The 14,943-nt window shown below is 40.4% G+C and overlaps 1 protein-coding gene and 1 pseudogene across 9 annotated transcripts in view; one reads left to right on the top strand and one right to left on the bottom strand.

Moving 5' to 3' along the window:
• Positions 1 to 296: 296 nt before the first annotated feature.
• Positions 297 to 12,895, top strand: LOC120245943 (annotated as a pseudogene).
• Positions 12,278 to 14,943, bottom strand: part of SAP130 (Sin3A associated protein 130) — a 77,959-nt gene continuing 75,293 nt past the window's right edge. For 8 of the 9 annotated variants that reach the window (XM_039253209.1, XM_039253211.1, XM_039253208.1 and 5 more), the window contains 3 exons: positions 14,684 to 14,787; positions 13,479 to 13,592; positions 12,278 to 13,218 (listed from right to left, as the gene is read on the bottom strand). In XM_039253209.1, coding sequence (XP_039109140.1) covers positions 13,060 to 13,218; positions 13,479 to 13,592; positions 14,684 to 14,787 — 377 coding nt within the window. In that variant the 3' untranslated portion in view covers positions 12,278 to 13,059. Of the gene's footprint in view, positions 13,219 to 13,478; positions 13,593 to 14,117; positions 14,197 to 14,683; positions 14,788 to 14,943 lie in introns of those variants that run through there. The other variant, XM_039253213.1, reaches the window with a different exon arrangement.

The raw sequence follows: 14,943 nt of genomic DNA on the forward strand, positions 1-14,943 counted from the left end.
GGCTAACACAAGTAGAAATGGAGGTGTGCATGGGTTGCTGTGGGAGGTGAGTGTGTGGCATTGAGGCCTGCTTGGGGAGAAGGCACCCTACACAATTCTATGGCCAGGTGTAGACACTCCTGTCCAAGGTAAAAATTCCAATGGGAAGATTTGTCTCTAAAGATGGGAACAGTGTGGCCACGTGAACAGATACTAAAAATAGCTCTCATTGCAAAGAAGCCAGCACTGTGTAACAGTACGAGAACTTAGATGCTGGGACACTGCATTTGGTGAGTGAATCCTTCCAGCCAGGAACAATGCTCTCTTTGGACTCATCACCTTGCGTTTGTAATCAGATAGGATCCCCTAACATCATGAGGCTCCTGACAACGTTGAACAGGTTTTTTTCAGTGATCTTTATAGAAAGACACCATCCCCAAAGAAATGCAGTATTTATACACAGTCCATGGGTATATACTGGATCTCCAAGAAACACCAGAATTACTAGTGAAGAATATATTACATGGCTCAAGTGTTCCGATGGAACCTTCTTCTATGGCTTCACAGTAAAACTCCCAGAACCACTCCTGTTTCTGCATTGTTAGAGTCAATGATAGTGCACAAAATCCACAGATGTATGTAGGACACATCGTGAAGGTTAAAAAAAAAAGAAGAAACTCGAAGATGCATTCTGATGTGGGGAAACAACTGATCTTTACTCAAGAGATTTCTGGAATTGTTTCTTTGGACAGGCCTCTTTGACAGATGGTGTGGGAATATTCAGCTTTGCCAGGTATGGCAATGACTTTTTATAGCTCATGATGTGAAGAACAAAGTAAAGAGGTCCAGGAAACATCAAGTGACGATTCAATTTCTGATAACTCTTCTATCCCTAAAGTGACTAGTATTTCATTGCTTCAGTCTTGTAAGACTTTAGCCAACGAAATTGAACACAAATGGGAATGACAACACTGTCAGGGCCTTGTATGTCTAATGTGAGGCTCCAACCACTTAGAAAAAGCCAACTACCTCCTCCTAAATTGTTGCCCCATCAATTTGCACAAGTTGCACTTTGCTGGTTTCGACTTACTGTAGAAAGATACACAGCGCTGGTGAGGCAGACTGATGGTGAATCTGCTGACTGACGTACCTGGATTCACTCCGAAACATAGTCAGAAGGATAACGCGGATTTGCCCAAACCTGAGGAAACCTTAATGGAGATAGTGGATAATAAAAACGCTCACAGTCCCCCCAAAATAAAGATATTTCGGGAGCAATTAAAAGAAAACACTTGCACATTAAAAAAAAAGATAAACTCCCTATATGCTTAAGCTATAAACTAGATGATGTTTTTGACCCCCCCTAAATTCCTATGTTAAAATATAACCCTTAATGTGATGGCAATAAGAAGTGGGGCCTTTGGGAGATCATTAGGTCCTAAGGGTGAACCTCATGAACAGGATTAGTGTCCTTATAAGAAGAGACAGCAGAGAGCGTGCTTCTTCGCCCTCTGTTCTCCCCCATGTGAAGACACAAGAAGACAGTCGTGTGCAAACCAGAGAAAGTGGTTCCCCTGACATAGGATATGCTGGCACCTTGATGGGACTTCTCAGTCTCCAGAAAGTGAGCAATAAATGTCTGTTGGTTAGGCCACCCACTGTGTGGTATTCTGTCACAACAGCCTGAAGTAAGATAACCTGAAAGTGGTGAGATTGAATTGGTAACGAAAAATCTCACAACACACACACACACAATCCTAGAACCAGATGGCTTCCCTGGTGAATTCTACCAAATGTTTAAATAAGAATCAAGACCACTTATTTGTAAACTCTTTCAACAAACTAAAGAAGAGGGAATATTTCCAAACTCACTCTATAAAGCTAGCATCACCCTGATCCCAAAACTCTACAAAGGCACTACAAGAAAAGAAACTACAGACAAAAATTCTCTATGACTATGGATGCACAACTCAAGAAAATACTAACGAACTAAACTCAGCAGCATACAAAAAAGACTATCTGATGACTGCATAGGATTTGTTCCTAAAATGCAAGGATGGTGTGACATATTAAAAAATAATTAATGCAGTAAATCACATTAATGGAAGAAAGGAATAAAATCCCCAATCTGAGCAAGTGATGCCGGAAAAGCATTTGATAAAATTTAATATATAAAAACACTCACTAAACTTGGAAGAGTAGGGAAATTCCTCAACATGATAAAAGCCATATATGAAAACCCCACAGCTAACATCATACTCACTGACGGAAGACTGCAAGCTTTCCCTCTAAGGTCAGGGATAAAGCATTAATGCCAGCTCTCATCACTTCTATTCAACATAGTTCTGCAAGTTCAAAACAAACCAATAAAGTAAGAAAAATAGAAGTCATCCAAACTGGAAAAGAAGACGTGAAGTTATCTCTGTAGATACATGACATGACCTTACATGTAGAAAAATCTAACGATTCCACAAATACCTGTTAACAAATGAATCCAGCAAACCTGCAGCATACAAAATGAACACACAAAAATCATTTGTATTTCTATGCCCTTGCAATGAACAAATCAAGTGCAAATTTGAAAAACAACTCCATTTATAATAGCATCAAAAGAATAAAATACTTAACAATGTAGAATGGTATAGTTGCAATGGAAAATAGTTTGGTGGTTCTCAGAAAGCTAAACACAGAATTTTCTTAAAATTTTTTTTTAAATGTTTATTTATTTTTGAGAGAGAGAGAGACAGAGTGTGAACAGGGGAGGATCAGAGACAGAGGGAGACACAATCCGAAGCAGGCTCCAGGCTCTGAGCTGTCAGCACAGAGCCCAACGTGGGGTTCGAAGTCACGAACTGTGAGATCATGATCTGAGCTGAAGTCGGCTTAACTGACTAAGCCATCCAGGTGCCCCAATAATTTTCATATGGTTCAGAAATCCCACTCCTGAGTATATATCCAAAGTGAAGTAACGCCCTTGAACAGATACTTGTATGCCAATACTCACTAGAACATTATTTATAATCCATGGGGCACCTGGGTGGCTCAGTTAGTTGTGTCCAGCTCTCGATATCAGCTCAGGTCTTGATCTCGGGTTGTGAGTTCAAGCCCTGGGGGTAGAGCCTACTCTAAACAAAAACAAGGGACACCTGGGTGGCTCGGATGGTTGAGCGTCCAACTTCAGCTCAGGTCATGATCTCATGGTTTGTGGGTTCCAGCCCTGTGTCGGGCTCTGTGCTGACAGCTCAGAGCCTGGAGCCTGCTTTGGATTCTGTGTCTCCTCTCTCTGCCCCTCCTCTGTTCATGCTTTGTCTCTCTCTGTCTCTCAATTATAAATAAATGTAGAAAAAATTAAAAACAAAAACAAAAACTAACCAGAACATTATTTACAGTCCAAAAGGTACAAACAATAATGAAGTTTTTGTTACCCTTAACAGGAAAATGGATAAAATGTGATATATACATATACATAATGTAACATATCAATAACCACTGAATTGTACACTTTCATTTTTTTAATGTTTATTTATTTTGACGGGAGGGGGTGCAGAGCAGAAAGGGAGGGGGAGAGAGAATCCCAAGCAGGCTCTGCATTGACAGTGCAGAGCCCAGTGTGGGGTTCGATCTCATGAACTGTGAGAACATGACCTGAGCGGAGATCAAAAGTTGGAAGCTTAACCAACTGAGCCACCCAGGTGTCCCTCAACTGTACTCTTTAAATGGGTCAACTATACAGTGTGTGAATTATATTTCAGTGAAGCTGCTTCAATATAAATAATAAATACCATAAAAAATCAGTTATATCTGAGTTTAACAAATAAAAACCTTTACTTTGAATATTACCAAATACTGTTGAAAGAAATTAAGTTAATACTTAATAAATGGAAAGACAGGCCATATTTACAGATCACAAGATTTAATATTAAGGTGGCAAAATACCCAAGGGATACAGAAATACTGATGCATAGGAGCACATGTACCCCAATGTTCATAGCAGCACTCTCATAGCAGCACATAACACACATAGCTCAAACATGGAAAGAGCCTAAGTGTCCATCAACGGACGAATGGATCAAGATGTGGTATATCTATACCATGGAATACTACTACACGACAATGAGAAACAATGAAATCTGGCCATGTGTAGCAACATGGATGGACCTTGAGGGTGTTACTCTGAGCGAAATAAGTCAGGCAGAGAAGGACAAATACCATATGTTTGCACGTATAGGAGGATTAGGAGGAACTTAACAGAGGACCAAGGGGGAGAAGAAGGGGGGAAATAGTGGGGGAAAGGGAGAGAGGCAAACCATGAGAGACTCTTGAATGCTGACAAAAACTGAGGCCAGATGGATGAGGGGGGGAGGGGGGACGGGCATGGAGGAGGGCACTTTGGGGATGAGCACTGAGTGTTATGCAGAAACTAATTTGACAATAAACTATTTGTAAAAAAAAAAAAAAAAAAAAAAAGTACTACTCCGCAGTCAGTCAAGTAAAATAGGTTCATGGATTGAAAACTGGCTCTCACACTATTTCTTTTATTTAATTTTCCCAACCTCCAGTCATTGCCTCCGGTCATTGCCCACTATTTTTATATTTCTGTGTTTTTCCACATATGGTTTTCTTTGGGACATGGAANAGACTGAAACAGGCTCCAGGCTCCGAGCTGGCAGTCAGCACAGAGCCCAACGCGGGGCCCGAACCCACGAACCGCGAGATCATGACCTAAGCGAAAGTCGGATGCTTAACCGACTAAGCCACCCAGGCGCCCCCCAGACAACTTCTTTGCAGAAACTGAGAGGCTAATCCCAAAACTGACCTGGAAATTCAAAGGACTTAGGATAGCCAGGACAATCTTGAAAAACAGTTACAAAAAGAAATTACACTTCCCAAATTCAAAACTTCCTATAAACTTTAGGTAAACAATGGGGTGCCTGGGTGGCTCAGTCAGTTAAGTGTGACTTCAGCTCAGGTCATGATCTCATGGTTCGTGGGCTCAAGTCCTACATAGGTCTCTCTGCTGTCAGTCCAGAGCCTGCTTCAGATCCTCTGCCTCCTTCTCTCTGCCTCTCCCCCACTTGTGTGTGTGCTCTCTCTCAAAAATAAATAGAAACATTAAAAAAAATTTTTTTTTAAAGTTGAGGTAAACAAGACAGCCTGCCCTAAGTGTAGACATACAGATAAAGGGAATAGAGTTGAGAGTTCAGGAGCATCTTGTGGCTCAGTTGATTCGCATGCAACCATTGATTTTAGGATTGTAAGTTTGAGCCCCACATTGGGCACAGAGATTACTTAAAAATAAAGTCTTGAGAAATAAATTGAGAGCTCAGAAGTAATTCTTCACATATATAATTAGCTTATCTTTGGCAACTTGCCAGGATAATTCAGTGAGGTGAAAGAAGTCTTTCCAATACATGGTAGGGAAGACTGGTAAGCCATAGGCAAAAGAATGAAGTTGGACCCCCTACTTCACATCAGGTGCAAAAATTAACTCAAAAATTGATTCAACTCCTGAATGGAAATAGTAGTGGTTCAGGGTACAGGGCTTATTTTGGGGGCACTGAAAATATTCTAAAATTGATTATGGGATGGATGCACAACTCTGTGACTACAGTAGAAGTCACTGAATTACACACTTCAAAGTAAGTGAACTGTGTGTTATGTGAATTATAATTCAAAGTTTTAAAATTTTATTTTTAAGTAATCTCTATACCCAATGTGAAGCTTGAACTCACAACCCTGAGACTGAGAGTCACATGCTGCACTGATGAGGCCAGCCAGATGCCCGATCTCAAACAAAAAAATTTTTGTGGGGGGAAGGGGAGTACAGAGGGAAAGAGAGAGAATCTTAAGCAGGTTCCATGCCCAGTGCAGAGCCTGTCATGGGGCCCAATCTCATGACATGAGCTGAAATCAAGAGTCAGATGCTTAACCTACTGAACCACCCAGATGCCCCCTCAAATTACAAAAGCAAAACAAAACAAAACAAAACAACAACAAAACTACCGATCCCATGGACATGAAAAAAATAATAAAGGAATGCTTGGCTATCTCAATTGGTGGAGCATGTTACTCTTGATCTCAGGATTGTGAGTTTAAGCCCCATGTTGGATGCAAAGGTTATTTAAAAATATTACAATATTTTAAACAAAAATATTTAAAAATATTATAAAAATTTTAAGTGTTTATTTATTTTTGAGAGAGAGGGGCAGAGCATGAGCTGGGGAAGGGCAGAAAGAGAGGAAGACACAGAATCTGAAGCAGGCTCCAGGCTCTGAGCTGTCAGCACGGAGCCTGACACTGGGCTTGAACTCACAAACTGTGAGATCATAACCTGAGCTGAAGTGGGATGCTTAACTGACTGAGCCACCCAGGTGCCTCTAAAAATAAAAATTTAAAAACAAACAAATAAAAAGGAATGCTACAAAAAATTTCATGTCCATAAATTAACTTAGATGAAACTATAAAATTCCTCGAAAGAACTTGCCAAAACTCACACAAGGAGAAATAGGCCTATATCTATTTTTAAAATTGAATCAATGACTGGTAATTTTCCAAAAAAGAAAGTACCAGATCTGGATGTTTTCACTGATGAATCTGACCAAACACTTAAGGAAGAAATTACTAATTCTCTACAATTCTCTCCAGAAAACAGAAGCAGAGAGAACACTTCCTAAATCATTCTAGACACTGATAAAGACAAGTATAAAAAATAAACCATAGACTAATATCTTTCATGAACATAATGCAACTAAACATTGGCAAGTTGGACCTAACTGCATAAAAAGAACTATACATCATAACTAAGTGGAATTTATTCCAGGTATGCTGGTTTGATTGGTTGGTTCAGCAATTTAAAAAATCAATTAATGTAATCTACTACATCAAGATGCTGAAGAAAGAAAACTCATATGATTGTATCAGTGATGTAGGAAAACATGACAAAATCCACCATCCATTCTATTGAAAACTCTTGTTGCTAGAAAACTAGCAACAAAGAACTTCCTCAACTTAACCAAGAACTTTTAGAAAAGCCCCTCTTCTCACATCATACTTAATGTTGAGAAACTGGACACTTTATCCTGACGATTGGAAATAAAGGATACTCCCTCTTACTGCCCCGCCCCCTTTTTTTTAAATGGGAGAAAGGGCCAATGCAGTGGCTAGTCTTTATTGGACCTCTTACCACTCTTATTCAATATCTTGCTGGAAGTCTATCTAGTGCAATGTGACAGGAAAAAGAAATAAAACTTACAGAGACTGGGAAAAAAGAAATAAAACTGTATTTGTTTACAGATGGCACTGTGTATGTAGAAAGTCCCGAAAGGTTGACAAAAGCACTTCTGTTAATATAGGAACATCACAGCATATAAGGTTAATACTATATAAGTGTTGACTCTTTCCTATATACTACCAGTGAACAATTAGAATTTGAAAACACAGTACCATTTATAATAGCATACACACAAAATGAAATACTTGGGTATAAATGTAATGAAATGTGTACAAGATGTATACGAGGGAAATTACAAAACTCTGATGAAAAAAATAAAACACCTAAGTAAATGGAGGTGTCCATATTTATGGACTAGAACATCCAACATTATTAGATGCCAATTCTTTCCCAATTGGATCTATAGATTCCATGTAATTCTAATCCAAATTCCAGCAGGGCACTTCATAGATATTAACAGATTCTAAAATTTATATGAAAAGACAAAAGACCCAGAATAGCTAACACAGCAGTGAAGAACAAAGTTGGAGAACTGATACTGCTCAACTTTAGGACTTAATATAAAACTATGATGGTTGAAACAGAGTCGTACTGGTGGTGAAATAACAAACAAGTACATCAAAAGAACAGAATAGAGGGCCCAGAAATAGTGCCACACAAATTATCTTTGTGTCAAGTTATCTTTGACAAATGGAGCAAAAGTAATTTAATGGGGACGGTCTTTTCAATAAATGGTGCTGGAATTGGAAAAACACACAAGCACAGACATGTACACAGACCTTCCACGGTCATAAAAATTACCTCAAAATGGATCACAGACACAAATGTAAAACACAAAACTATAAAACTCCTATAACAATTAGCAAAACTAAAAGGCAAATGACAGAATGGGAGAAGATATTTGCAAATGACAGATTAGTATCCAAAATCTATACAGAATGTATCAAACTCAACACCCAAAAAACCAAATAATCCAGTGAAGAAATGGGCAAAAGACATGAACAGACACTTCTCCAAAGATATCCAGATGGCCAACCGACTCATGAAAAAATGCTCAACATCACTCATCATCTGGGAAATACAAATCAAAACCACACTAAGATACTACCTCACACCCGTCAGAATGGCTAACATTAACAACTCAGGAAACAACGGATGTTGGCGAGGAAGCAGAGAAAGAGGATCTCTTTTGCACTGTTCGTGGGAATGCAAACTGGTGCAGTCACTCTGGAAAACCATATGGAGGTTCCTCAAGAAATTAAAAACAGAACTACCCTACAACACAGCAATTGCACTACTAGGTATTTATTCAAGGGATACAAGTATGCTGTTTTGAAGGGACACATGCACCCCAATGTGTATAGCAGCACTATCAATAATAGCCAAAGTATGGAAAGAACCCAAATGTCCATCGACAGATGAATGGATAAAGAAGAGGTGGTATATATATACAAAGGAGTATTACTTGTCAATCAAAAAGAATGAAACCTTGCTATTTGCAACTATGTGAATGGAACTATAGGATATTATGCTAAGCAAGATATGAAAAATATCATAGGACTTTACTCATATGAGGACTTTAAGATACAAAACAGATGAACATGAGGGAAGGAAAGTAAAAATAATATAAAAACAGGGAGGAGGACAAAACATAAGAGACTCTTAAATATAGAGAACAAACGGTTGTTGGAGGGGCTGTGGGAGGGGGGATGGGCTAAATGGGAAAGGGGCTTAAGGAATCTACTCCTGAAATCATTGTTGCACCATGTGCTAACTTGGATGTAAATTATAAAAAATAAAGTATAAGATAAAATAAAATTACTGCTTCATTGCAAAAACAAAACGAAACAAACTCCTGTAACAAAATACTGGAGAAAAATCTAGATGACCTTGGGTTTGGCAATGAGCCTTTAGATATAACCCCAAAGCACGATCCACACACAAGAAAGAAATTGATGCTGTAATTTATTAAAATTGAAAACTTTTGCTCTTCAAAAGGCACTAATAAGTAAATAGAAAGATATGCCGCAGATAGCAAGAAACTATTTGCAAAATGCATATCTTTCTGAAAAAGGACCAGTATCCTCAATATACCAGTATCCTCTTAAAATTCAATCTGAAAACAACCTAATTAACATATGGGCAAAGATCTGAACAGATACCTCATCAAAAATGCTATGAAGATGGCAAACGAACATATGACAAGTGATTCTCATATCATTATGCACAAAAGCAGGAAACCACTATTTCTCTGTTCGAATGGCTAAAATCCAGAATGCAGCGGCACTGAAGACGATGTAAAGCAACAAGAACTGTCATTCATGGCTGATGGGAATGTAAAATGGGACAGCCACTGTGGAAGACAGTTTGGAAGTTTCTTACAAAAACTAAACAGTTTTGCCTCATGAGCCAGCAATCACATTCCTCGTTTTTTCCCCAACTGATTTGAAAATTATTTCCACACAAAACCTACGTGCAAATGTTTATAGCAAGCAGCTTTATTCACAATGGTCAAAAACCAGAAGCAAGCAAGATGTCCTTCAACAGGGACATGAATAAACTTGCGTATTTACACAGAATACCACTCGGCAGTAGGAACAACTTATGATACATACAACAAATGGATGAATTTCAAAATATGACACAAATAACCATGTGCTCTATGACTGCATTTATATGAAGTTCAAGGGCAGACAAAACTAATCTGTGATACTGTACAGATGAGCTGTTTACCTTGGTGAGGGGCAGAGGTGTGTTGGCTACAAAGGGGCCATCTTTCTGGGGTTTTGGTGATGTCACACATATCTGTATTCAGAGGCTAGGTAAAGGTGTATATATTTGTCAAAATGCATAAAACTATAAAGCTAAGATTTTGGCATTTTACTCTATATAACTGTATACAATAAAATTGGTTATTTGAAAAAGTCAAGATAGTGGCTGTATAGGGGGAGATAGAGGGTTGTGACTGGGATGGAGCAGTTGTGGGGCTTCCGAGGTCACTAATACAGTTCTAGTTTTTACCCTGGGTGGTAATTTCAAAGTTGTTCTTTAAAAAATTTATGAAGCTATATACTTGTTTCATGTAGTTTTCTATATCTGTTCTGTATTTTACAATAAAAAAGTACCAAAAAATCTTTTCAAAAGGTGTCCATTTTTTCACAGGTTGAGAATCCTCAAATAACTCTAAACTTGTATGATTCTATATTATTACTGTGATAAAAAAATCACTGAAAATGAAAATAGTATACGGCATATTTCTATTTAATGGGGTTTTGAAATATCAAGGTTAAAAAAATATATGAGAGATTTTCTAGACAAAGCAGATGGGTTAAAACTTCTTTCCCCCAGATTTATGTTTCTTTGATTTTCTGATGTAGAGAACAGAAGCCAAATCTAAGTCTTACCCCAAATATATTTCCAACTCTTTCCAATCTTTAAGTTTGTGAATGATAGTTTTCTGGAACAAAAGACTGGTTTCTGGACTATCTCTTGCTTATAAATCCCTGGAAAGCAGAAGTACTTTAATATTAAAACACACGTCCATATAAAGAACAGAAATGTAATGAACAGTTGTATCTATAATTCCAAAACCTGCTAGCAACCTGAGTGTCTTTCTACAGGTGAAGGGATAAACAACTTGTGAAACATCCTGGCAGTGGAGAGCTTGGCACCCAGCAACAAAAAGCAATGACCTATAGAAACATGGATACATTTCAGGATAAATTTCCATTATGTGGAGTAAAGCATGCAGACTCCCTCCCTCAAAAAAGAATATGTTGTATGATTTCACTCCTATACAATTCCAGAAAATACAAACCAATCCAGTGACAGAGAACAGACGCATGCTTGTCTGAAGGTAGGGAGGCAGGCAGGGGTAAGAGGGAAGAGATCCGAGGCACAAGGGGAAACTACTGGGTCTGATGGATATGTTCACGACCTTGACGGTGGGGATGGCAAAATGGGCATGTATACATGTCATATCTTATCAAATTGTGTACTTCGAAAGGTTTGGTTTATTGTACGTGAGTCCTCAGTAAAGCTATGTCTAAACATCACAGTACACAGACAAGATGCATCCTTTGCCTCCCCCAACTTCTGACTGTGTAAGGCAAGGAAATACTGAAAATGCTATTGTTCTAACCTGCATTGCTAAGCTTCCTTTGACCAGGGTCATCTAAGTTTTATTTACATTGAGGTGACAATACTTTTAGAACAGGTCTGTAACGCAGGATCCCCAGCATGTGAATCACAGCTGGCACACCACATGAAACCATGGGTGCAGTTGTGTGCACAAAAGAGAAACTGAGGCAAAGAAACATTCTTCCAGCACTGGTGTCTAGCAAGCAATCAAGAATAGTTTTTCAAGTTGGCTGTGTACCTCTGGGGGACTGCCTTGATTACTCTGAGGCTCCTTGGCCTCGGCTGCCCAGGCCCAGTGACCTGCCCCAGGGCCTGCTTTGCTCCTTCCCCAGGGCTATGCCACATGGGAGCTTACCATTTCAACCCGAGGAGGCCTGTTTCGGGGGAGGCAGAGTGTTGGTCCCAAAGACCAGGTCAGAACTGGCACAGACCCCCTGTCTTAAATCTATTTGGGTCAGCGGTCAAGGGTCAGGGCAAGGAGGAAAGCTCCAGGCCCAAGTTGGCAACCCATGTCCTAAGGAAGAACATCCAGCTGGAAGGGACAGAGATGGTGGCTGGTGCTCAGAGGAAGCAAGCCTCACTATGGCGCTACTCAGGTGGCTCAGAAGCAGCAAGAGCAAACGTGTGAAGAGAACCCACCGTTGCTGGCAGCCCTCCCCCCCACCCCCCAGCCTCAGTCGTTCTGTGATTTGACCAATCTGTACCTGCAACAGGACAAAACATAGTCTTGTATTTATGATAACCATGAGTCAACAGGCTTTGCCATTGTGACCTCTTCAAAACACCAGGATAAGGGGAACTCATTCGTATGGGAGAACAGAACTTTGCAGTCGCCTTTCAACAATGTGTGAGGAGTTACAGTAGGGTGCACACATGGGGGACAGCGCTGCATTGGTTCACTTTACAGAAAGATGCAAACTGCTCATGTACAAAACCCTCTTTGAGTCCTTTATTAACACTTGGGGATGTGCGGTACATACAATTAACAGCATCACGCCAGCTACGGAAGTACAGGAACTGAGAATGTACTTCGAACAAGGGTCTCAGAGCAACTTCAGATGTTGTCTGCTCTGAACCCCCACAAAAACCCAACTCTGACACACGCAGACAGACAATATAACAATTTCACTTTGAAATGGTTCTTTAAAAAAATGACAAGAATTAATAGTTCAAACCCTTTAGAGTGTGAGATGTGGCAAGTCTCTCGGTGCCATGGTACTGCTGTAAGAGGCCAGCTCAGGCATTTGAAGGTCAGACAGAGTAAGAACTGGCTGGGATGAGAGGAAGAGGTTTGATTTTCAGTGTCGAGAGATAACAGATGGTCCAAGTGGATGCTTTCAGTCCAGGCTCAGTATGGGTCCTGCAGGAATCCATCAGATAAATACAGTTTATAAACCAGAAGGCGGAAAACTGCCAGCCACTCATTTGTGTCACTGATTCTAACAGGCAGACACCGATGCACCAGGGGTCATTTATGACACAGCGAGTTTAAGAGGGATATGCCTGAAAGACAGAATGCAGTTCACCGTGTCAGAACAGCTCTGATCCGTTTGTGCCACTGGGTACCATGGGTCCCTCTGTTTTCTTGTGTGAATTAAGGAATACTTCCTTTATTTCAAGGTTCCATTTTGAAAATAACCAAAACCCTCCCCCCACCCGCAACATCATTCTTCATAAATTCTGCTTCCAAAGTCCTGATTCTTCTGGGTCTAGACTTTCTCCTTTCGCTTCAATTTCGACACCTTCTTGACAGTCCCGTTCTTGTTTAGAAGCTTCAGGACACGGTCTTTATGATCTAAAACCTTAAGCATGGAGTCTCTGGCCTCACTGATCTGGTCCATCACAAGTTTACACCGCTGCATGTTTCCCTGCAACAGAAGACACATCACCAATTGGTAAGTGGGAGACCACCAGGCTTCTTAACAACTTTTCACCTTTGGACTGAGGCCATTCTGAGGCTTCCATAGGAAAAAATGTTTTAGTCTTTCTTGGTAATGCAGGCTGAAGTAAACAGTAGGTTTTTACTAAATGTATTAGTGAAAGAGGGAGGGAAACAGGAGAAGTAAGACTACTGATACAGGGATAACCCCATAAACTGGATGATCAGAGGGAAAGGGCTCAGTCAAACCTGTATCAGTTCGTTTATTCGGTGCAGGTCATCATCAGTTGCCGCTTTTTTCTTTGGGATAATCCCTTCCTGTAGGTTGGTGAGTCTTTCATAAACATCATGTTCTAGATTTGTCTGCAACACACAAGAGGAAGGGCATCATGGCTTCAGAGGTACTTTTCCTTAGTACCTTCAGGCAAATGCACCCACCTGGAATCACTTGTGTAACCAGTATGAGAGCCGTTTGGGGGGCAGGACCCTTTCTCCCCTGGACTAGGGCACTAACGTATAGCAAGCGGACTGATCAACAACGATTAACACAACAATCTGTCATACAGTCCATCTCCAAGGGTAACTTTTAAATGCTGCCCTGAATTCACAACTGCTCTAAAAAATAAGTCTAGTTTCAGAGAATATACTTTTCTAGAGGTCAAAAAGTAGCCATGGAACTACTTTATTTTTAGACCCTCATAATAGACAATGTTCTTCAGATCAGTGCTACTCCACAGATGGAAAAACTTCACTGAGGTTGTTTTGATTGGCACCCCTTCACCTTCTTGGTGAAGAAGGATTCCCGCCCTAGGGAATGGAAACGGACACGTAACACCCGCCAACATTGGACACATGAGAGCAACAGCAGTTACTAGTCAATATACTCACAGCCCAGGGGAGGAGGACACCACACACCACGCAGGGCCACGCAGGGGCTGCACTCAGGAACAGAGTGAACAAGCAGGGGCTGTAGGAGGCAGGCTTTGTAGTATCGAGAGGGAGAGGTGTCCCCTGGTTCCCATGGGAGGAGGCGACAGCTGATTTGAATACTGCAAACTGGCAGGGAAATAAACCCCACTAATCGGGAAGAGGTGGGAGCTGAGCCTGGTTCCCATGACAAGGAGCATTGTGGGGAGTGAGGGCTTACAGTTAGGCACTTGAGGCTCTCTGTTACAGATTCATGGCAATGACACAAAATACTGAAGCTTAACTGGAGGTCTTACAACCACAGCTGTTCAACAGATTTGGGTGCTGGGTACCAGACTAAGATGTGTTTGAACTGTATCGATGGCATAGATACAACAGTTGTATATTATATGTACAAATTCTGCCATGACCTACGTTAGGTGGGAATGCTTCAGAATTACTCAAAAGGAAACTCTATGGACTCAGATGCCACCAGCATCTGTGCCTCGCTTCAGCAGGACACACGACTCTACTAGAACTCTACCTACCAGCTGTAGCAACTGAGCGGCACAGAGGTGAACCTTCCAGCCTTGAGCACGGCAGGACACCCCTTTCTGGTTAGCTATTTCCTGCAGCATAGCTTTCTTCTCTTCTGGAACCATAAAAAAATAAAAAGTATATTTCAATTTTTATAAAGCTAAAATAATTTGAGGTCAAGCTGCTGATGTGCTACTATTTTATCAAGAGTTTCTTTACTTAAATATCTTTAAATAACTCCTTTGCATGAAGTCATTAGGAATAGAAGTCA

The sequence above is a fragment of the Hyaena hyaena genome, unplaced genomic scaffold, assembly GCF_003009895.1.
Source record: "Hyaena hyaena isolate Hyena2069 unplaced genomic scaffold, ASM300989v1 scaffold_441, whole genome shotgun sequence".
Lineage (NCBI taxonomy): Eukaryota > Metazoa > Chordata > Mammalia > Carnivora > Hyaenidae > Hyaena > Hyaena hyaena.